Consider the following 24,050-nt stretch of genomic DNA (forward strand, 5'->3'; position numbering starts at 1 on the left):
GTGGGCAGGAATTAGGAGATTGCTAAGGAATAGTGGGTGAGAATAGACACAAATAAGCATGAAATGGGTTCTGGAGACAGGCCCGGCCTTCATTCAATTCATTCAGCAAATATTTATTAAGGATCTACTAGGTATGACTGCCACTGCTGTAGGAGTTGGGGTTATATTAATGAATAAAGCAAAGAACCTGGCCCTCATGGGACTTACGTTTTGCAGGGGGAGGCCGATACTAAATAATAGACATAAAAAACAGATTGTTAGGAGGCGAGAAGTGCTGTGGGGCAGGGGGGACTGAGTGAAGGGGAAAGGGGTTGTAATTTTTAAATTTATTTTTTTGGAGGGGTTGTAATTTTTAAAAGGATGGTCAGGAGACTGAATAAACATCGGAATAAATTGTTTCTGATATTTTTTGCATTTTTGAAAGTGAAGCAAGCCTATTATTTTTCACATCACTTATCTAGATTCTTGAAAAGGCACTCTCTAATAGAGATTGGTAAATTATACTTCACCTCCTTTTGTTTTTTTGTTTGTTTTTTTTTTTGGTTTCTTTTAATAGATCTTTATTGGAGTATAATTGCTTCACAATGCTGTGTTAGTTTCTGTTGTACACCAAAGAGAATCAGCCATATGCATACATATGTCCTCATATCCCGTCCCTCTTGAGCCTCCCTCCCATCCTCCCTATCCCACCCCTCTAGGTCATCGCAAAGCACCGAGCTGATCTCCCTGTGCTATGATGCTGCTTCCCACTAGCTAACTATTTTACATTTGATAGTGCATATATGTCAATGCTACTCTCACTTCGCCCCAGCTTCCTCCTCCCACCCCGTGTCCTCAAGTCCATTCTCTATGTCTACATCTTTATCCCTGCCCTGCTTTTAAATAAAGTTTTATGAAAACAGACACACCCAATCATTTACAGATTTTCTGTGGCTGCTTTTATGATACAATGGCAGAGTTGAGTAGCTGCAACAGAGATCCTATGGCCCCCAAAATTTACTAAATATATACTCTCTGGTCCTTTACAGAAAGTTTGCTGACCCCCCACTCCTTAAAGATTTAAGGTACTGTCCGTATTTCACATTTTAGATTATGTGTACTGTACCATTTTTTAATTGAATTTTTTTCTTTCCTAACAAGATCATGTAAGGGATCTTTTTCATTCATGCCTTCTTTACAGGGCTAGCATGTAGCGTCTTCCACAATTATAGTAGCAGCTGTCATGTACTGAATGACTAGTACTGCCACACTTTACACTGAGCATATTATAGGCATTTTCTCTAACAAAGTCCTGCTGTGTCGGTCGGTGTCACAGTTTTAGTGATGTGGAGGTTGAGGCTCAGGGTGGTTGAGTAATTTGCAGAGTTGTAAAGACAGTATGTGTCACTATAGGAATCCAACCCTAAATTTAGTCGGTGTCCCTTCCATTACCAGACCCCACCTGGAGCAGTTATCAAGCTTTCATTTTCTATCATCAATGCCCCATCATAGTCTGTGCTTCCTTCCCTCATCCCTTTGTTCATGTCACTCTGTACAGTATCTGCACCAGCCCACTCTGCCTTTTGAAATGCTGTTATTTCTTCAAGGTTGAGAGGACATACCACTCTCCTCTTATCAGTACTTTCTTCCCCTCATTCCCTGTCCTTGGCTGTCAGAACTCAAAGGAGTCTGTGCAGCTTAGCAAGCATTTGCTGATGTTTGCATAAGTAGGCCCTGTGCTGGGCACTGTGTGTGTGTGGGGGCAGGGAATGTGTGTCTGGGAGACTGTGTGTGGTGTGTGAGTATAGCTGGATGTGTATATGGTGTGTAATTGTATAGCCATGAATGTGGCTGTGTGTGTGGGAGGGCTGTATGTGGCATGTACGTGTGTGCCTGTGTATGTGTGACTGCGTGATATGTGTGTGTGTTGTGAGAGTGGCTGAGTGTGTTTGGTATGTGAGTGTGGCTGTGTGTGGTGTGAGTCTCTGTGTCAGACTGTCTGTGTACATACTGCTGTGTGTGGTGTTTGAGTGGAAGTGGGCACTGACCAATCAGAACAGACACAGCCCAGGCCCTCAGTGGGTCTTGGAGGACCCAGATGTTAAGCCTTTATTGGCTAGACTGTGGTGAGGTCTGGGGAAGGGAAGGAGTGCACGCTTAAGAGGATTCACAGCTGGGCCTTGTAAACGAGTAGGAGAGCCTCAAGAATTGGAGATTCTGTTATCTTCATTTTGAAAGCAGGCAAATAGATGGATACTTTTAAGGAAGGCTTTTCAAAAAAGATTAAACATAATGGGAATTTCAGTTAACTTACAGTTAGGCAGAAAAATTGAACTCATCCCCAAATGGAAGCTCCTTTACTTGTAGGTGAATTAGAGACTAGACTGTCATTGTTTAGTGGTATTAAGAAAAGTGACATTATGCAAATTATACAAATATCTTTTGGGGGTGGACAAAGCTGGGGCCTTCTTTTTGCTCTGGTGGGTAGCTTTAAATATCTGTGGAAGTTTGTCACTTGAAAGTAAGTAAAGGCATTCTATCCAAGTATTCCAGTTAATTGAGGTTATTTCTGACGAATGGTTCCATAGGGATGGTGTATACCCACCCCTTCAACCAGGATGAAAGATTCCCTGGGGTCTGGCCTGACCCAAGGAATAAAGGTGTTGGCCGTTTGTGTTCATTCTCAGGGTTCAGAGATGGGCAGTGAGAAGGAGCAGAGCCCAGAACAGCACCTGCCTGAGGAAGGGGAACGGGGTAATAAGCCCTGGAGAGTGGATGACTCAGAGGGTTCTTGGATCCCAGATGGGGAGAAAGAGCATGGGCGAGCAAGCCTGTCAGAGGGGCCACGAGGGCTCTATCCAGAGAAGGCACCGCAGGACGCCACTGTCCCCACTGGAGAGCCAGAGGACCTCTCTGCTCATCCGAGGCCCGAGGCCGATGAGAAGCCCTTTATATGTGCCCAGTGTGGCAAAACCTTCAATAATACCTCCAACCTGAGAACACACCAGCGGATCCACACAGGCGAGAAACCCTACAAGTGTTCTGAGTGTGGCAAGAGCTTCTCGAGGAGCTCCAACCGCATCCGGCACGAGCGGATCCACCTGGAGGAGAAGCACTATAAGTGCCCCAACTGCGAGGAGAGCTTCCGGCGGCACTCGGACCTCACCACGCACCAGCAGGACCACCTGGGCAGGCGGCCCTTCCGCTGCGACATCTGCGGCAAGAGCTTCAGCCAGAGCTCGGCGCTGGCCGTGCACTACCGGACCCACCTGGAGCCGGCGCCCTACATCTGCTGCGAGTGCGGGAAGAGCTTCAGCAACAGCTCCAGCTTCGGCGTGCACCACCGCACCCACACGGGTGAGCGGCCCTATGAGTGCGCCGAGTGCGGGCGGACCTTCAGCGACATCTCCAACTTTGGGGCGCACCAGAGGACCCACAGGGGTGAGAAGCCCTACCGGTGCACGCTGTGCGGGAAGCACTTCTCCCGCAGCTCCAATCTCATCCGCCACCAGAAAACTCACCGAGGAGAGCAGGCTGGGAAAGATGCCAGCTGAAGAGGGCGAGGAAGAGAGAGAGCAGAGCGTGGGACCCCAACCTAGTGCAGAAAGATCTGTAGGATCTCCTGCTGCCCCCTTGACCTCAAGCCTTTCCTCCCACTTTGGAGAATGGTTTTCTGTTGCCTCTGAAGCCAGGATCTCCAGGAAGTCCTGAGAAGGGACTCGAGTAAAAATCTTCACTTTTTTCCAGGCCGATTTCTTGTGGTAGAAAGTCAGAGGACCCCGTCTTGGCTTCACCTCCTTGGGGTGAAACAGAAATAAGGTAGGCTTAGGACATGCTCGTATCATTTGGGCAACCGTCCCCTGGCCTTTGAGGAAGTACCTGTGAGGTGGGCATCCCTGTCTGGAGGTCCTCTGTGTAGTATGTGGACCGCTTAGGGCACACTGCAGTGGGCCACTACTTCCCACCTGCTGTGCCTCAGCTGGGCTGGGAGGAGCAGGGGAGAAAGGGGCCCCCTTGGCCCAGAGAAGAGGTCTGAGGTCCTACTTTCGGAATGAAAGGGAAGCCCTCAAGGAGCCATGATCCAGGGACCCTCACACTCCCTCATGTTTGTGACTTGTCACCCCCGCCCCAACGTGCATCTGTTTCCCCAGGGTTAGCAGTAAAACCCTTTAATGAAAAGGACCCGTGTACTTATTTGGGGGCATCGAAGAAGTGGGGAGGTGGTTGCACCGCAGCCACTCTGAAAGGGAGTTGAATTCCAAGAAAGAACGGGTGGCTGCTCTGAAGAGCAAAAGGAAGCAGCTGACTCTGAGGTCTGTGAGGAGGAAGGGGAAAGGGAAGGCAGGAATATCAACTGCGCATCCACTCTATGCCCTGGATTCTGCAGGTCACTTTCACATTCTTTATCTCATTTAGTTGTCGCAGCAACCGCAAGGGAGTAAGATGAGACAAGTGAGGAAAGGTGAAGTCACTCGCTGTGAAGTCGCACAGCAGGTGTGTGACGGAGCCAGAGTTCAGACCTGGGCCTCCCTTGATTCTGAGCTGATGCTCTTTCACTACATTCACCTTGCTGGCTCCCGAAGGAGGAGCCACGTAGGGGGCTGGCCTGGGACCAAGTGATTCCCTGCAAGTGGGAGTTAGTGTGGCCTCTTGATACAGCCCTGGACCCTCTGCCCTGTGGGATGTCAGTGCCAAGCATGAGAACCTTTTCAACTTTAGATTGATTATTGATTGACACTTATTCGGTGCCTAGGAAAAATGACAGTGACAGGGAATAGGGGGTGAAGGGTGGGACAAGATGAACCTAAGGCCTTTGCCCTTAGTAGCAGTAGTTCAGTTCCTAACGGAACTACTTATTAGGGATAGCTTGTTAGGGATCATGCCTGGCTTTCTGCCCTTCTGAAGGCCTGGCTCCACATGGCAGTTTTCAGTGTTTTCTGCATGGAAGTTTAGTGTTCATCCAAATTTCCTCCAACAAATACAAAAGACCCCTCTCTATCTCTCTTGCCAGTCTGGAGCCCTGCTCTTCCAGAGTGAGGGGCCCTCCTCATTTGTAGCCAGTTGGCAGAATGTGACTCTGGCACTGCTGATGACCTGACCTGTCACACGGGATCTTGCCGCCTACCCAGGAAGGGATATGCCAGTCATCATCCTATTCTCACAACAACCCTGTCAAGTAAGATTTACCCACATTTGACAGATGCAGAAACAGGCTTACATGGCCAGTCAGTGGCAGGGTCAGGAACCTAACCTACTTCTACCCAAACCCAAAACCTGTATTTTTTCTAACCATAAAAGACGACTTCCCAAACAATTCCCTGACATTTTGTAGGATCCTTTTCAGTTTACAAAGCACTTTTATTTCATATACATTTTCCTGCTCCTTGAAAATCTCCATACAAAATATTTTAAACATATAGTCACCCAACTTGCGTGTATGAATTGCTCCCTAATAATAGAAGTTGCCAGGGACTTCCCTGGAGGTCCAGTGGTTAAGACTCCATGCTTCCACTGCAGGGGGCACAGGTTCGATCCCTGGTTGAAGAACTAAGATCCCGCATGCCATGTTGCCAAAATAAATAAATAAAACTTTAAAAAGTTGCCATCTAACACCTACTGAATGCCAGTTATTATACACCATTATTTCTGATCTCCATGACTAGTCTGCAAAGTAGTAGTATCCCCATTGTCAAGATAAGGAAGTTCTGAGGGGTTAAATGACCTGACCTAATGGCTGAGCTGGGATTCCAATCAGGTGTGTCTGATTCCAAGGCCAGCTCTTCATTTTGTTCATTACCAAGCTAGGTCTGCTGTTCTCCTCTCAGTCTGGGGAGCTTGGTAATCCTTCCAGACCCAGAGCCTTAGTGACAACTGCTGTGATTCTTTTGGAGTCTGCTGCCAGTGAGACCCAGGACCTGCTTTGATCTTGGGACGTAACTTGCTGGCCGATCTCATTTGCCCTTTTTTGACCAAGTTCATAGGCTAGGTTTTCTGTGTTGGTCCAGGCTATTGAGTCCTGACTAGTCCATTTATTCGCTCTCTGACTTCCTTTTTTGCTAGCTTCCTTTATTTTCTCCTTCATTCCCTTTTCCTCTTCCCTTTCTTCTCCCTTTCCTCTCCCCTTCTTTCTTCCCTCCCCACTTCCTTCCTCTCTCTCTTCCTCCTAGTTACTAGGAATACTGACACTGAAGTTGTGGCTCCTGTGTTCTCTGATGTGGAGTGGCTGTCAGGTTTCAACAACAGGCAAACCTGGAAGGGTGGGGCCCTCATCAACTCCTGGCACTTGATCCTGGTGTGGTGGCCACCCGCAGGCTCCCTGTCCCTAGACTGAATTCACATGAAGCCCTTTCCCTCCCGTCAACCTTAACGGCCTTCATGCAATTCAGTTCCATCCACCAACATTCATCAAGCGGCTGTTATGTGTCAGGAAGCAGGGGGTTCTCCCCGCCTCACCTAAGGGAGTTTTAACTGGATGCCCGACAGGGTCCAGAACAGGAAGGGAGGTTGGGGGTAGGCAGGGAGAAGGGAAAAGCTGTGCACACTTAGCCTATGTTCAGGCCCTCTTTCTTCCCTCAGCACTGGAGGAACTTGACCCCTGAACTCTCTCCCCCGTGATAGGAAAGGTACAAGGGACATCAGTACAGCCATAGGCAGAGCCCCTGGACCCCAACTTCTGTTGGAACAGGCAGTCATGCCTGGTCTCTTTCTGCTCTGAAAGTTCTGGGTTCCTTCTGCTATGAGATCCCAGATGAAAGGAGAGACCCACGTGCACCTTTACCCACAGGCCTTGCCGCCTACCATCCAATACTCACTCCTTGGAATCAAGGCATTTCCCCAGAGTCTCTAGTCAACAGGGAGACATTAACCCATTACTGTTTGGGTAACATAACTTCTTTCCCATTCACGATCACAATACAGTAGTGCAGGCAAATTACAGGATTGCTTTTGTCAGAGCCTGGAAGAGAGGCCTGGAGCCAATCCTACACACATCTGGGTATTGGAAAATAGTGATTGTAACAGCATTTACTATTGAGCCTAATTTCTAAATCTTCACAATTCTGCAAGGTAATTATTGTTTCCATTTTGCAGATGATGAAATTGAGGTTCAGTTAGATCAAGTGACTTGCTCATTTAAGGTCACATGGCTGCTAGGTGGCTCACCTGGGATTTTAACCAACCCAGGCCTCATACTAATGCCTTCTTAATGACCGCATTGTCGTTAAGCCTTGCTCCCTAGACCCCCGCTCCCTGTCAGTTCCCGCTCCTCCTTAGAGTGGTCCCATCCCAGAAGGATGTAGTTCTGTCACATCTCTCTCATGGTTGTTTGGCTGGGCCTAGGAATCGACGCTCCTGGGAAAGATGGGGTGTACAGAGCCAAGGCAAAGCTGCTGAGGATAAGGTCTGCTGGGGAGAAGTCTGGACAAGGACAGAGGGATCGGCTGGAGCCCTGTGAAGCTCCTTCTTGTTCTCCCTCCCCATAGGGCATCTCCAGGGCAGTGCAATGTCCTGCTCTTGTCCCCAGGGTGTTTCGGGACCCTAGGACAAACGGGGCTTGCTCTTCTTTCTCCTTATCTGACTCTGAGAAGCTGCAGGACTTTCTCTTCCCCCTGCTCTGGGACACTGTCCAGGGCCTCAGCCTACTGGCCTGAGGCTCCCACCCTGGGTTTAATTTCCACCAATAATGCTCTCAAGTCCTGAGTTGAGACGCCAGACCAGGGTACAGCCCACAGAGCTCCTTCACCTGCAGTAGCGGGCTAGTGACAGGTGGGAGAGGGGGGAGCCTCTCGGCCCCAGGTAGCTGTCCCCCTTGTAGGGGGTGAAAAACAACTGTCCCTTTACCCTTCAGAGTTCTTGGCTGAGACCCCTGTAACAAGAGACAGATTAACAAGAGAAAAACAGAAGTTTATTCATGTGTATACCTCACGTATACCTGGGAGACACCCAGGGAAAATAAGTTAACTTGCCCAGGTGGCCTAAACCATCTTTAGCCAAATATGAAATAAAGAAAGGTGAGGGTGGGAGAGGAAGCAAGTTATGGGAAGTTACCAGGAAAAGCAGGGTAAACAAAGGTAAGATTTGCTATGCAGATTAAGTCTCTGCCTTCTCCATTGATAACATTCTCTTATGATTTAGTCATCTTCTCCTCCAAGTGCGGCGAGGTAGACACCCTTAACAAATGGAGATTTCCTTTTTAAGTATAAATTTCCCTCTCAAAAAAGTAATTTCTACTCTGTTTTCCCGAGTTTCTCCCTTTGAGTGCAGGAGATTGGCACTTAAACCCAGAGTTCCAGGGCAGGATGATAGGTGTCATTACAGTTGTGCCCGGGGGGCTGTGGGAGCCCCGGGGAGGGCCCTAACCTGGCCTGTACTAGTCATTGGGCCCCAAAAGTGAGAAAGACACAGTCCTTCCTGCACGGAACTCAGAGGAAGAGAAACTCCCTTCTGATCAAGGTGTTGGGGGAACACAGGTGGGATGGCTAACTGCAGGGGAGGAGAAGGCTGAGAGAGGGATTGAATTTGGTCTTGGAGAATGAGTAAGTGTTTACTAGGTAAAGAAGAGGAAGCCTATTTCCGATGGAAGGGAAGCCTTAGTGTTTTAGGGAACGGTGAAACATTTGAGGTAGTGAAGATTGTCCTGTGTGAGGAGGAGATGAGCCTTGTTAGGTAGTTGGAGGCCGGGTCATGAAGGGTGTTGGATGCCAGGATAAAGAATTTCAGATTGTGGACGGTAGAGAATTTTAAAGCCGAGGGATGGCATGATCGCATTCACCCCGTAGGAAGAACACCAGGCTAGTGTGGAGTATGAACTAAAGGGGGCAAGTAAGTCGGGAACGTGTATATAGAAGCCAGGTGCCAGCTGGGGCCTCCCAACCCACAGAGAGCTCTCTGATTGCCTCAGAGCCTTGCCAAAGCCACAGCACGGGAGAGTCCAAACCCGCCACAATTTCTGCAGATTCCTGGCCCTTATGCTCTCATGGTCTCTTGCCTGAGGTTCCTGTGGTCCGTGCAGTCCTTCTCTGTGTTGACAAAAAATTAATCAGTCGATCTAAGAAAGAAATGGAAAGTTTTATTAGAGCCGAACTGGGTATTATGACCCGGGAACAGCCTCTCAGAAAGCTCTGGGAACTGTTCCACCCGTTAGAGGTCAAAGCTCAGTTATATAAGTTTCTGAGACAGAGGGCTGTACATTAAGTGATGTATTATTGACAGTTTACACAATCCAGATCTACGTGTACAAAGCAAGTAGTGGGTCATGGGTCATCATGGGCCCTTACAAGATTAAGAAGGAAGGTTATCTCCCAAGGAGTTATGACCCTTAATGAGATTAACAAGGAATGTTATCTCCTAATGAGGTCTGGTTAGTGCAGGTGCACAACACACACTAAAGGGGAGGGAGGAGGAAAAAAGAAAAATGTTATTTTAATTTTTCTTGTCTTACCATAAAATATGAATTTTATTTCATCATCTATTTTGTCCCCATTTGCCTTATCACAGAACTAAGCACCTTCATGGGTTCCCTGAGAAGTTCTGTCATACCAAGCATTTTGTACGTTTAGAATCCCTTGAAGAGATTGGGAATCTTGGGGAGAGGTCACACCATGGTGTGTGACTAACTTGCTCTTCTTTTTTTTTTTTTTAAAAAAGTTTATTTATTTTGGCTGTGCTGGGTCTTAGTTGTGGCATGCAGGGTCTTCGTTGCGGCATGCGAAGGCATGAGAACTCATAGTTGCGACATGCGGACTCATAGTTGCAGCATGCAGGATCTAGTTCCCCGACCAGGGATTGGACCCGGGTCCCATGCATTGGGAGTGCAGAGTCTTACCCACTGGACCACAAGGGAAGTCCCTGCTCTTCTTTCTTCCCATCGCTGTCCTTACCCCTTCTCCCCCAGATTGCCATGGAAATTCCAGGTTGTTTTACTCTATTATAAAAAGCTGCTTAGCTTTCCTCAGCCTCTGATACTAATTTGTATACAAAAACACATCAAGGGGCTCAGCAGAACAAGGTCTCACCACTTAACGGTGGTACACCCACCCCAAAAAAAGCAGCTGTAAAAAACCCAAACAAATAAATACCCTTGAAGATTTGCAAAGCATGTAAACGTATTAAAGTTCAAGACAGTAGTGTGAGCACAAGTGGGTTGTTTCCCTTTCTTCTGAGACCTTCATTAAAATGACAGAATAGGAATATTAACACATAACAGCAAAGAGAATGGCAGGGAAGAGGGGTGGCAAGTGTAGACACTTCAACAAATTTCTAGAAGTAAATGACAGTACACTGGTTGCTCAACAGAGTGGAGGAAGCCATAGCCCAGAAGGTAGGCAATGGGAGTGAGAGCCAGTCTTCCTGGCAAGATCCCAGAGAGGCTCTGAACTCATAACCAGCAAGTGCTGAGACAGACATGAAAAGTGGACCTAAAAACAAGGGCGTTTGTAGAAGGTCTGTCTATGCAGACGCTTGTACCAGTCATCCCCTAACCCCTTTACCTTCAAAATGGAGAGTGATTGGCACTTACTTCCAGACAAGCAAAACACACACACACACACACACACACACACACACACACACACACACACACACACACACACACACACACACACACAGCAAAACCAAGAAGGCTCACTCTATAGAAATCCAGTAAGTCCCCAGGAGAAATCTAGGGTGTTTAATGTGTTGACATCCCAGAATAAAACTTTTGTTATTGTGACATTTATAAACCCTCCCCCCACCCTTCCCCCCAACAATCACCCACACACTCACCCTACAGTAATGCCTGCCAGAAAACCCTACTGCCAAAAATCCTTCATGTTCTGTCTCAGGGAAACAGATACAGGGAAACAGAGGAAATATACAGCAACAGAAGACACCAGCTCAGTTACTAAGATTGCTGGTCTGTTATTCCATAAACATGCAACCAGGAGGACCAGAATTATAAAGACAACTAAAAGCATAAGAGAGAGACAAGATAAACAGAATAAGTGACTCTAGGCAACAGAAAGTTTTTTTTTTTGTTTGTTTTTGTTTTTAAAATTTATTTATTTATTTATTTATTTATTTTTGGCTGTGTTGGGTCTTCGTTGCTGCATGCGGGCTTTCTCTAGTTGCGGCGAGTGGGGGCTACTCTTCCTTGCAGTGTGCGGGCTTCTCATTGCAGTGGCTTCTCTTGTTGTGGAGCACGGGCTCTAGGCACACGGGCTTCAGTAGTTGTGGCACGCGGGCTCAGTAGTTGTGGCTCGTGGGCTCTAGAGTGCAGGCTCAGTAGTTGTGGCACATGGGCTTAATTGCTCCACGGCATGTGGGATCTTCCCGGGCCAGGGCTCGAACCTGTGTCTCCTGCATTGGCAGGCGGATTCTTAACCACTGTGCCACCAGGGAAGCCCGGCAACAGAAAGTTTTAATGGCACATTGTTTTCTGTATCTGTGAGCCTGCTTCTGTTTTGTTATATTCATTCATTTGTGTTATTTTTTTAGATTTCACATATAAGGGATAACATACAGTATTTGATTTACTTCAGTAAGTATAATACTCTCTGAGTCCATCCATGTTGCTGCAAATGGCAAAATTTCATTCTTTATGGCTAATATTCCATAGTATATATATACCACATCTTCTTTATCCATTCATCTGTTGATGGACACTTAACTTGTTTCCACACCTTGGCCATTGTAAATAATGCTGCTACAAACATTGAGGTGCATGTATCTTTTTGAATTAGTGGGGTTTTGTTTTGTTTTTTCAGCTATATATCAGGAGTGGAATTGCTGGGTCATATGGTAGTTCTATTTTTAGTTTTTTTGAGAAACCTCCATATTGTTTTTCACAGTGGCTGCACGAATTTACATCCCACCAACAGTGTACAGGGTTCCCTGTTCTCCACATCCTCACCAACATTTGTTATCTGTGGTCTTTTTGATGATAGCCTTTCTGACAGGTGTGAGGTGATATCTCATTGTGTTTTAATTTCTTTGATGAGTAATGATGTTGAACATCTTTTCATGTGCCTGTTGGCCATCTGTATATCTTCTTTGGAAAAATGTCTGTTTAGGTCTTCTGGCCATTTTGAAATTGGGTTGTTTGTTTTTTTGATATTGAGTTGTATGAGCTGTTTATATATTTTGTATATTAACCCCTTATTGGTCATATCATTTGCAAATGTCTTCTCCCATTCAGTAGGTTGTCTTTTCATTTTGTTGAGGTTCCCTTTGCTGTGCAAAAGCTTTTAAGTTTAATTAGGTCCCATTTGTTTGTTTTTGCTTTTGTTTCCTTTGCCTTAGGAGATCCAAAAAAATATTGCTATGATTTATATCAAAGAGTGTTCTACTTATGTTTTCTTCTAGTAGTTTTATGGTTTCTAGCCTTAAATTTAGGTCTTTAATCCATTTTGAGTTTATTTTTGTATATGGTGTTAGAGAATGTTCTAATTTCATTCTTTTACATGTAGCTGTCCAGTTTTCCAGCACCACCTATTGAAGAGACTGTCTTTTCCCCATTGTATATTCTCACCCCCTTCGTTGTAGATTAATTGACCATGAAGGTGTGGGTTTATTTCTGGGCTCTCTGGCACAGTAGAATCTTTAAAAACTTTAATGATATCCTCAGGAAGATCTGGGAAGAGACTACCTCCATAGAACAAGAAAGGTTGCTAGTGGAAAGAGACCAATTGGAAAATTAGAAATAACTTTTGGATATTAAGCATATGATAGCTAAAATAAGATATTCAAGAAACCACTTGGGAGATAACATCAAGAAAAGCCCCTAAAATATAAGGCAAAAATACAGAGATAGGGAAAGAAGAAATAAAGGACACAGAAAATCAACTTCTTATGATGAAGACTGCTGGTTGTCCTCCAAAATCCGTTCACCTTTTTTATTGGGGGCACTTAACTAACTAACATTTCCTAGTCTCCTTTGTAGTTAGGTATAATCCTATAATTTAAGTTCTTGCCAATGGAAAATGAGCAGAAATGGTATATGACATTCCTGGGCCTAGACCCTCAGGAAAGCAGGCATGCCTTCACATTATTTTCTTTCCCCTTTTTACCAGTTGTAACCTGCAGGAGCCCAGCTTTGATGGTTGCAGACTATACAATGTCCTAGTGTAGACTTGCCAGATAAAACACAAGGCACCCAGTTAAATTTGAATTTCAGATAAACAATGAATCATTTTTAGTATAAGTATGTCCCAGATATTGCATCTTAGTGGATGGCAGAGCAACAGGATACAAAGAACTGGGTTTTTGAATTTAGCATGTAGCAATGCTACCCCATTCACTTGGATACACATTTCAAAACTGTTAGTGAGAGAGAAACACACTTTTTTTGTACTCCAAGCCACTGTGTTGTTTGGTCTCTTTATTACAGCACCCTAATCTTTCATCCTAATACTTAGAGGTGAATTTCTGCCATAACAAGACTGTGGCTCATCTTACTATATATGATGTCTTACTCTTGCCATTGGTCATTTTTCCTCCACATTTTAACATCTCCAAAATTAGATGCTGCTTTAGATAAAATACCATATTACAAGAAAGAGATAAGGCAGTGATTTCAGCAAGATAGTGGAATAGGAAGTCCCAAATGTCAGTCCTCAACAGAGATGCCAGCTTAACAACAATGTATGGACCAAAATACCTTTTCGAGAACTCCAGAAACCCACAAGCAGGCACAGCTCAACTTGGGTTGTTTTTCAAGGGGTTGGGGTGAGGGTGGGAAGAAGAGTGGAATATGCATTCAACGTTCTGGCTTTTCAGAGGGTTGCCCGAGGGACTGGTTTCTGTCTCTCTTGATTTGCAGTACTGATGGGGAGCCAAAATACTTCGGATGCCACTAAGCACAACATACTTTGGGATGCTGCTGAGTGAGGTGGCTTGACGCTGTAGCACCAGAGAACTTTCAGTACCACAGACAGACACCAGAGGGAGCAAGAGATTATGAAAAAGAAACCTGAAAAAGAAACCAGCAGACCTCTGTAATTGGAAAATTAGCTGCACAAGCTCAGAGAAGTCACATCCACCAAAAAAGTTTTCAGAGATTCCCCAGAATCTCTAGTCAGGTTAATTATTAAAGATCTTCCCCTGACAGAAGCCCGTCCAAATGAGGATATCAACAAAGAGACAGAAACTATAAAAAAGAACCAAACAAATTCTAGAGCTGCAGAATACAATAAGTGAATTGAAAACTTATTAGAGGGGTTCAACAGCACACTTGATCAAACAAGAAAGAATCAGCAAACTCAAAGAAGGTCATTTGAAATTATTTAGAGTCATAGGAACAAAAATTAAAAAGAATGAAGAAAAGTGAAGAAAGCCTAAGGGACTTATGGGACACCGTAGAGTAGACCAATATATGCATTATGGGAATTCCAGAAAGAGAAAAGAGAGAGAACAGGACAGAAAGCATATTTGAAGAAATAATGGTCAAAAATCTCCCAAAACCGAAGAAGGAATTAGACATCCAAATTCGAATATGCTCAAAGGACTCCAAGTATGATGACTCCAAAGGGACTTACACCAAGACACATTATAATCAAACTGTCAAAAGTCAAAGATAAAGAGAGAATCTTGAAAGCAGCAATAGAAAAGCAACTTGTTACATACAAGGTAGCTCCCATAAGATTACTGATGTATTTCTAGGAGAAACTGTACAAACCAGAAGTGAGTGGAATAATACATTCAAGGTGCTGAAAGAAAAAAAGAAACCTGCCAACCAATAATACTGTATCTGGAAAAACTGTCTTTCAGAATGAAAGACAAAGACTTTCTTAGATAAACAAAAGCTGTGGAAATTCATCCCTACTAGTCCTGCCTTATCAGAAAAGCTAAAGGGAGTCTGCAAGTTGAAACAAAAAAGCATATAAAAATATACAGCTTGTTGGTAAAGATAAAAATATAGACAAATAGAAAATTCTATAATACTGTAGTGGTGTTATGAAAAGCACTTTTAATTCAGTATAGAATTTAAAAGACAAAAGCATAAAAATAACTGTAACTATAAAACTATGTTAATGGATACAATTTATATAAAGATGTAATTTGACATCAGTATAAAGTAGGGGTGGAGAGATGCAAAGGAGTTTTGTTTTTTTTTTTGAATTTTTATTTTATTTTTTTTTCAGCTGGTTCTTTTTGGTTATCTATTCTATACATATTACTGTATATATGTCAATCCCAACCTCCCAGTTCATCCCACCACCACCGCCCCCCCCCCCCCCAGTTTCCACCCTTGGTGTCCATACGTTTGTTCTCTACATCTGTGTTGCTACTTCTGCCTTGCAAACCGGTTCATCTGTACCATTTTTCTAGATTCCACATATATGCGTTAATATTCCATATTTGTTTTTCTCTTTCTGACTTACTACACTCTGTATGACAGTCTCTAGGTCCATCCATGAATCTACAAATGACCCAATTTCGTTCCTTTTTATGGCTAATAGTCCATTGTATATATGTACCACATCTTCTTTATCCATTTGTCTGTCAATGGGCATTTAGGTTGCTTCCATGACCTGGCTATTGTAAATAGTGCTGCAATGAACATTGGGGTGCATGTGTCTTTTTGAATTATGGTTTTCTCTGGATGTATATGCCCAGTAGTGGGATTGCTGGGTCATATGGTAATTCTATTTTTAGTTTTTTAAGGAACCTCGATACTGTTCCTCATAGTGGCTGTATCAATTTACATTCCCACCAACGGTGCAAGAGGGTTCCCTTTTCTCCACACACTCTCCAGCATTTGATGTTTGTAGATTTTCTGATGATGCCCATTCTAACTGGTGTGAGGTGATACCTCATTGTAGTTTTGATTTGCATTTCTCTAAAAATTAGTGATGTTGAGCAGCTGTTCATCTGTATGTCTTCTTTGGAGAAATGTCTATTTAGGTCTTCTGCCCATTTTTTTATTGGATGTTTTTTTTTAAATATTGAGCTGCATGAGCTGTGTATAAATTTTGGAGATTAATCCTTTGTCCATTGATTCGTTTGCAAATATTTTCTCCCATTCTGAGGGTTGTCTTTTCATCTTGTTTATAGTTTCCTTTGCTGTGCAAAAGCTTTTAAGTTTCATTAGGTCCCATTTGTTTATATTTGTTTTTATTTCCATTACTCTAGTAGGTGGGTCAAAAAAGATCTTGCTGTGATTTATGTCAAAGAGTGTTCTTCCTGTGTTTTCCTCTAAGAGTTTCATTGTGTCTGGTCTTACATTTAGGTCTTTAATCCATTTTGAGTTTATTTTTGTGTATGGTGTTAGGGAGTGTTCTAATTTCATTCTTTTACATGTAGCTGTCCAGTTTTCCTAGCACCACTTATTGAAGAGACTGTCTTTTCTCCACTGTATATCCTTGCCTCCTTTGTCATGGATTAGTTGATAGGTGCATGGGTTTATCTCTGGGCTTTCTATCCTGTTCCATTGATCTGTATTTTTGTTTTTGTGCCAGTACCATATTGTCTTCATTACTGTGGCTTTGTAGTATAGTCTGAAGTTAGGGAGTCTGATTCCTCTAGCTCTGTTTTTTTTCCCCTCAAGATTGCTTTAGCTATTCGGGGTCTTTTGTGTCTCCATACAAATTTAAGATTTTTTGTTCTAGTTCTGTAAAAAATGCCATTCGTAATTTGACAGGGATTGCATTAAATCTGTAGATTGCTTTGGGTAGTATAGTCATTTTCACGATATTGATTCTTCCAATCCAAGAACATGGTATATCTCTCCATCTGTTTGTGTCATCTTTGATTTCTTTCATCAGTGTCTTATAGTTTTCTCAGTACAGGTCTTTTACCTCCTTAGGAAGGTTTATTCCTAGGTATTTTACTCTTTTAGTTGCAGTGGTGAATGGGATTGTTTCCTTAATTTCTCTTTCTGATCTTTTGTTGTTAGTGTATAGGAACACAAGAGATTTCTGTGCATTAATTTTGTATCCTGCAACTTTACAATTAACTTTATTGATTAGCTCTAGTTGTTTTCTGGTAGCATCTCTAGGATTATCTATGTATAGTATGTCATCTGCAAACAGTGACAGTTTTACTTCTTCTTTTCCAATTTGTATTCCTTTTATTTCTTTTCCTTCTCTGATTGCCATGGCTAGGACTTCCAAAAATATGTTGAATAATAGTGGTGAGAGTGGACATCCTTATCTTCTTCCTGATCTTAGAGGAAATGCCTTCAGTGTTTCACTATTGAGAATGATGTTTGCTGTGGGTCTGTCGTATATGGCCTTTATTATGTTGAGGTAGGTTCCCTCTATGCCCACTTTCTGGAGAGTTTTTATCATAAATGCGTGTTGAATTTTGTCAAAAGCTTTTTCTGCATCTATTGAGATGATCATATGGTTTTCATTCTTCAATTTGTTAATATAGTGTATCACATTGATTGATTTGCATATATTGAAGAATCCTTGCATCCCTGGCATAAATCCCACTTGATCATGGTGTATGATCCTTTTAATATGTTGTTGGATTCTGTTTGCTACTATTCTGTTCAGGATTTTTGCATGTGTATTCATCAGTAATACTGGTCTGTAATTTTCTTTTTTTGTAGTATCTTTGTCTGGTTTTGGTATCAGGGTGATGGTGGCCTCGTAGAATGAGTTTGGGAGTGTTCCTTCCTCTGCAATTTTTTGAAGAGTTTGAAAAGGATGGGTGTTAGCTCTTCTCTAAATGTTGATAGAATTCACCTGTGAAGCCATCTGGTCCTGGACCTTTGTTTGTTGGAAGATTTTTAATCGCAGTTTCAATTTCATTACTTGTGATTGGTCTGTTCATATTTTCTGTTTCTTCCTGGTTCAGACTTGGAAAGTTATGTCTTTCTAAGAATTTGTCCATTTCTTCCAGGTTGTCCATTTTATTGGCATAGAGTTGCTTGTAGTAATCTCTTATGATGCTTTGTATTTCTATGGTATCCATTGCAACTTCTTTTTCATTTCTAATTTTATTGATTTGAGTCTTCTCCCTCTTTTTCTTGATGAGTCTGGCTAAAGGTTTATCAATTTTGTTTATCTTCTCAAAGAACCAGCTTTTAGTTTTATTGATCTTTGCTGTTGTTTTCTTTGTTTTTATTTCATTTATTTCTGCTCTGATCTTTATGATTTCTTTCCTTCTACTAACTTTGGGTTTTGTTTGTTCTTCTTTCTCTCATTCCTTTAGGTGTAAGGTTAGATTGTTTGTTTGAGATTTTTCTTGTTTCTTGAGGTAGGATTGTATTGCTATAAACTTCCCTCTTAGAACTGCTTTTGCTACATCCCATCGGTTTTGGATTGTCATGTTTTCGTTTCGTCGTCATTTGTCTCTGTGTATTTTTGATTTCCTCTTTGATTTCTTCAGTGATCTCTTGGTTATTTAGTAATGTATCGTTTAGCCTCCATGTGTTTGTGTTTTTTACGTTTTCTTTCCCTGTAATTGATTTCTAATCTCATAGCGTTGTGGTCAGAAAAGATTCTTGATATGATTTCAATTTTCTTAAATTTACCGAGGCTTGATTTGTGACCCAAGATGTGATCATTCCTGGAGAATGTTCCATATGCACTTGAGAAGAAAGTGTAATCTGCTGTTTTTGGATGGAATGTCCTATAAGTATCAATTAAATCTCTCTGGTCTATTGTGTCATTTAAAGCTTGTGTCTCCTTATTAATTTTCTGTCTGGATGATCTTTCCATTGGTGTAAGTGAGGTGTTAAAGTCCCCCACTATTATTGTGTTACTGTCAATTTCCTCTTTATAGCTGTTAACATTTGCCTTATGTATTGAGGTGCTCCTATGCTGGGTGCATATATATTTATAATTGTTATATCTTCTTCTTGGATTGATCCCTTGATCACTATGTAGTGTCCTTCCTTGTCTCTTGTAACGTTCTTTATTTTAAAGTGTATTTTATCTGATATGAGCATTGCTACTCCAGCTTTCTTTTGATTTCCATTTGCATGGAATATCTTTTCCCATCCCCTCACTTTCAGTCTGTATGTGTCCCTAGGTCTGAAGTGGGTCTGTTGTAGACAGCATATAGATGCGTCTTGCCTTTGTATCCATTCAGGGAGCCTGTGTCTTCTAGTTGGAGCATTTAATCCATTCACATTTAAGGTAATTATCGATATGTATGTTCCTATTACTATTTTCTTAATTGTTTTGGGTTTGTTTTTGTAGGCCCTTTTCTTCTCTTGTGTTTCCCACGTAGAGAAGTTCCTTTAGCATTTGTTGTAGAGCTGGTTTGGTGGTGGTGAATCCCCTTAGCTTTTGCTTGTCTGTAAAGCTTTTGATTTTTCTGTTGAATCTGAATGAGATCCTTGCTGGGTAGAGTAATCTTGGTTGTAGGTTCTTCCCTTTCATCACTTTAAATATATTGTGCCCCTCCCTTCTGGCTTGTAGAGTTTCTGCTGAGAAATCAGCTGTTAACCTTATGGGAGTTCCCTTGTATGTTATTTGTCATTTTTCCCTTGTTTCTTTTAATAATTTTTCTTTATCTTTAATTTTTGTCAATTTGATTACTATGTGTCTCGGCGTGTTTCTCCTTGGGTTTATCCTGCCTGGGACTCTCTGTGCTTCCTGGACTTGGGTGGCTATTTCCTTTCCCATGTTAGCAAAGTTTTTGACTATAATCTCTTCAAATATTTTCTCGGGTCCTTTCTCTCTCTTCTCCTTCTGGGACCCCTGTAATGCGAATGTTGGTGCGTTTAATGTTGTCCCAGAGGTGTCTTAGGCTGTCTTCACTTCTTTTCATTCTTTTTTCTTTATTCTGTTCCATGGCAGTGATTTCCACCATCTGTCTTCCAGGTCACTTATCCATTCTTCTGCCTCAGTTATTCTCCTGTTGATTCCTTCTAGTGTATTTTTCATTTCAGTTATTGTATTGTACATCTCTGTTTGTTTGTTCTTTAATTCTTCTACGTCTTTGTTAAACATTTCTTGCATCTTCTCGATCTTTGCCTCCATTCTTTTTCTGAGGTCCTGGATCATCTTCAGTATCATTACTCGGAATCCTTTTTGTGGAAGGTTGCCTATCTCCACTTCATTTAGTTGTTTTTCTAGGGTTTTATCTTGTTCCTTCATCTGGTACAAAGTCCTCTGCCTTTTCATTTTGTCTGTCTTTCTGTGAGTGTGGTTTTCGTTCCACAGGCTGCAGGATTGTAGTTCTTCTTGCTTCTGCTGTCTGCCCTCTGGTGGATGAGGTTATCTAAGAGGCTTGTGCAAGCTTCCTGATGGGAGGGACTGGTGATGGGTAGAGCTGGGTGTTGCTCTGGTGGGCAGAGCTCAGTAAAACTTTAATCCGCTTGTTTGCTGATGGGTGGGGCTGAGTTCCCTCCCTGTTGGTTGTTTGGCCTGAGGCAACCCAGCACTGGAGGCTACAGGCTCTTTGATGGGGCTGATGGTGGATTCTGGGAGGGCTCCTGCCAAGGAGTACTTCCCAGAACTTCTGCTGCCAATGTCCTTGTCCCCGCGGTGAGCCACAGCCACCCCCTGCCTTTGCAGGAGACCCTCCAACACTAGCAGGTAGGTCTGGTTCAGTCTCCTATGGGCTCACTTCTCCTTCCCCCTGGGTCCTGATGTGCACACTACTTTGTGTGTGCCCTTTAAGAGTGGAGTCTCTGTTTCTCCCAGTCCTGTCGAAGTCCTGCAGTCAAATCCTGCTAGCCTTCAAAGTCTGATTCTCTGGTAATTCCTCCTCTCGTTGCCAGACCCCTGGGTTGGGAAGCCTGACGTGGGGCTCAGAACCTTCACTCCAGTGTGGACTTCGTGGTATAATTTTTCTCCAGTTTGTGAGTCACTCACCCAGCGATTATGGGATTTGATTTTATTGTGATTGCGCCCCTCCTACCATCCCATTGCGGCTTCTCCTTTGTCTTTGGATGTGGGGTTTCTTTTGGTGAGTTCCAGTGTCTTCCTGTTGATGATTGTTCAGCAGTTAGTTGTGATTTCGGTGCTCTTGTAAGAGGGAGTGAGCACACGTCCTTCTACTCCACCATCTTGATCCAATCTCAAAAGAGTTTATATATACTATTAAAGTTAAATTGTTATCAGCTTAGAACAGGTTATTATAAGATGTTTTGTGTAAGCCCCATGGTAACCACGCACACAAAACATACCTATGGAAGATACACAAAAGAAAATGAGAAAGGAATCAAAGAATGTCAATGCAAAAAATCAACAACACACAAGAAAGGCAGAAAGAGAGTAAAAGAGGACAAAATAGTCACAAGACAGGCAGAAAACAATGAACAAAATGGCAATAGTAAGTCCTTTCCTTTTAGTAATTACTTTAAATGTAAATGGAGGGACTTCTCTGGTTGTGCAGTGGTTAAGAATCCACCTGCCAGTGCAGGGGACATGGGTTCAATCCCTGGTCTGGGAAGATCCCACATGCTGTGGAGCAACTAAGCCCATGTGCCACAACTACTGAGCCTGTGCTTTAGAGCCCATGAGCCACAACTACTGAGCCCATGCACTGCAACTACTGAGGCCGTGTGCTGTGACTACTGAAGCCTGCACGCCTAAAGCCCGTGCTCCACAACAAGAGAAGCCACCTCAGTGAGAAGCCCGTGCACTGCAACAAAGAGTAGACCCCCTGCTCATAGCAACTAGAGAAAGCCCACGCGCAGCGACGAAGACCCAGTGCAGCCAAATCAATAAATAAATAAATGTAAATGGATCAACTCCCTAATCAAAAGACATGGAGTGGTTGAATGGATTAAAAAAAAAACAAAACCCTGTACTCATTGTATGCTGTCTACAAGAGATTCATCTTATGTGTAAAGATACACATAGGCTGAAAGTGAAAAGAAGGGAAAATATTCCATGCAAATAGAAACCCAATGAGAGTAGAAGTGGCCATACTATGTCAGACAGAATAGACTTTAGTTAAAAACTGTCACAAAAGACAAAGAAGGACATTATATAATGATAAAAGGGTCAATTCACCAGGAAGATATAACAATTATAAATATACACACAGTTAACATTAGAGCCCTGAAATATATGAACTAAACATTGGCAGATCTGAGGAGAAAAATAGAGAGTAACACAATAATAGTAGGATATTTCAATACCTCACTTTTGATAATGGATAGAACAATCAGAAGATCAATAAGAAAATAGAAGACCTGATCAACACAATAAACCAAACAGACCTAACAAGTATAAACAGAACATTCTATCATGTTCTATCTATTCAACATCAGCAGAATACACATTCTCCTCAAGTACACATAGAACATTCTCCAGCATAGATCATGTTAGGCCACAAAACAATCATAACAAGTATCTTTTCTGATTACAATAAAATAAAACTAGAAATCAGTAACAGAAGGAAAATTGGAAAATTCACAAATATGTGGAAATTAAACAAACCACTCTTGAGCGACAAATTGGTCAAGGAAGAAATCATAAGGGAAATCAGAAAATATCTTGAGACAAATGAAAATGAAAACACAACATACTAAAATTCATGGGATGAAGAAAAGCAGTACTAAGAGGGAAGTTTATAGCAGAACATGTGTATACTAAGCAAGAAGAAAGAGCTCAAATCAGCAACCTAAATTTATACTCTAAGGAACTAAAAAAAAAAAAAAAAAAAGAACTAAACCCAAACTTATCAGAAGGAAGGAACTAATAAAGATTAGAGCAGAAATAAGTGAAATAGAGATTAGAAAACAATAGAAAAAAATCAACAAAACTAAGAGTTTTAAAAAATATTTATTTAGTTGTGCTGGGTCTTAGTTGTGGCAGGTGGGCTCCTTAGTTGCACCTCACTGGCTTCTTAGTTGCAGCTTGCATGCTACTTAGTTGCAGCTTGCTGGCTCCTCAGTTGCAGCATGCAGGCTTCTTAGTTGTGGCATGAGAACTCTTAGTTGCGGCATGCATGTGGGATCTAGTTCCCTGACCAGGGATCAAACTCTGGTCCCCTGCACTGGGAGCATGGAGTCTCAACCACTGTGCCACTTAGGGGAAGTCCCTAAGAGCTGGTTTTTGAAAAGAGCAACAAAATTTACAAAACCTTATCTAGACTAAGTAAGAAAAAAAGAGAGGACACAAATAACAAAAATCAGAAACGAAAGAGGAGACACTGCAACTTCTGCCACAGAAGTAAGAAGACTCATACAAGACTTTTGTGAACAATTATATGCCAACAAATTGGATAACCTAAAAGAAATGGATAAATTCTTGGAGACATACAATGTACCAAGAATGAATCATGAAGAAACAGAAAATCTGAACAGACCAATAACTACTAAGGAGATTAAATCTGTAATCAAAATGCTCCCAACAACAAAAGGTCCAAGACCAGATGGCTTCAAAGGAGAATTCTACCAAATATTTAAAGAAAAATTAACACCAATCTTTCTCAAATTCTTCAAAAACTTGAAGAGGGAGGGACACATCCAAACTTATTTTATGAGGCCAGCATAACCCTGATACCAAAGCCAGACAGGCATTACAAGAAAACTATAGACCAATATCCCTCATGAATTTGCTGCAGGAATACTCAACAAAATACTAGGAAACTGAATTCAACATCACATCAAAAGTATTATACATCATGACCAAGTGGGATTTATCCCCAGGATACATGATGGTTCAATATATGAAAATCAATAAATGTATATACCACTAATAGACAAAGGACAAGAATCACATGAGCATCTCAGTTGATGCAGAAAAAGCATGTGACAAAATTCTACATCCTATCATGATAAAAACACTCAACAAACCAGGTATAGAAGGAATGTACCTCAACAGATTAAAGGCCATATATGAAAAGCCCACAGGGAACATCACACTCAGTGATGAAAAACTAAAGCTTTTCCTCTTAAGATTAGGAACAAGGCAAGGATGCCCACTCTGAACACTTTTATTCAACATATTACTTGAAGTCCTAGCCAGAGAAACTGGATAGATAGATAGACAGATGGATAGATAGATAGACAGATATAGATAAAAGGCATCCATTGGAAAGGAAGAAGTAAATTTATCTCTGTTTACAAATGAACTGATCTTATATGTAGAAAACCCTGAAGACCACAAAAAAACTGTTAGAAGTAATAAATTCAGTACAGCTGCAGAATTAAAAAATCAGCATACAAAAATCAGTTGCAT

At 42.3% G+C, this 24,050-nt stretch overlaps 1 protein-coding gene across 14 annotated transcripts in view; it reads left to right on the forward strand.

Moving 5' to 3' along the window:
- Window positions 1–24,050, forward strand: part of ZNF691 (zinc finger protein 691) — an 80,121-nt gene that overhangs the window by 1,693 nt on the left and 54,378 nt on the right. For 11 of the 14 annotated variants that reach the window (XR_011073502.1, XR_011073504.1, XR_011073507.1 and 8 more), the window contains exon 2: window positions 2,667–3,798. The exons of 1 other annotated variant lie outside the window; for it this stretch is intronic. Coding sequence is in view for 1 of the 13 variants with exons in the window: in XM_068539677.1 (XP_068395778.1) it covers window positions 2,676–3,533 (858 nt within the window). In the remaining 12 variants the exon portion in view is untranslated. Of the gene's footprint in view, window positions 1–1,026; window positions 1,065–2,666; window positions 5,590–24,050 lie in introns of those variants that run through there. 2 more of the 14 variants (XR_011073506.1, XM_068539677.1) reach the window with 2 other exon arrangements.

This window comes from Eschrichtius robustus, chromosome 3 (assembly GCF_028021215.1).
Source record: "Eschrichtius robustus isolate mEscRob2 chromosome 3, mEscRob2.pri, whole genome shotgun sequence".
Lineage (NCBI taxonomy): Eukaryota > Metazoa > Chordata > Mammalia > Artiodactyla > Eschrichtiidae > Eschrichtius > Eschrichtius robustus.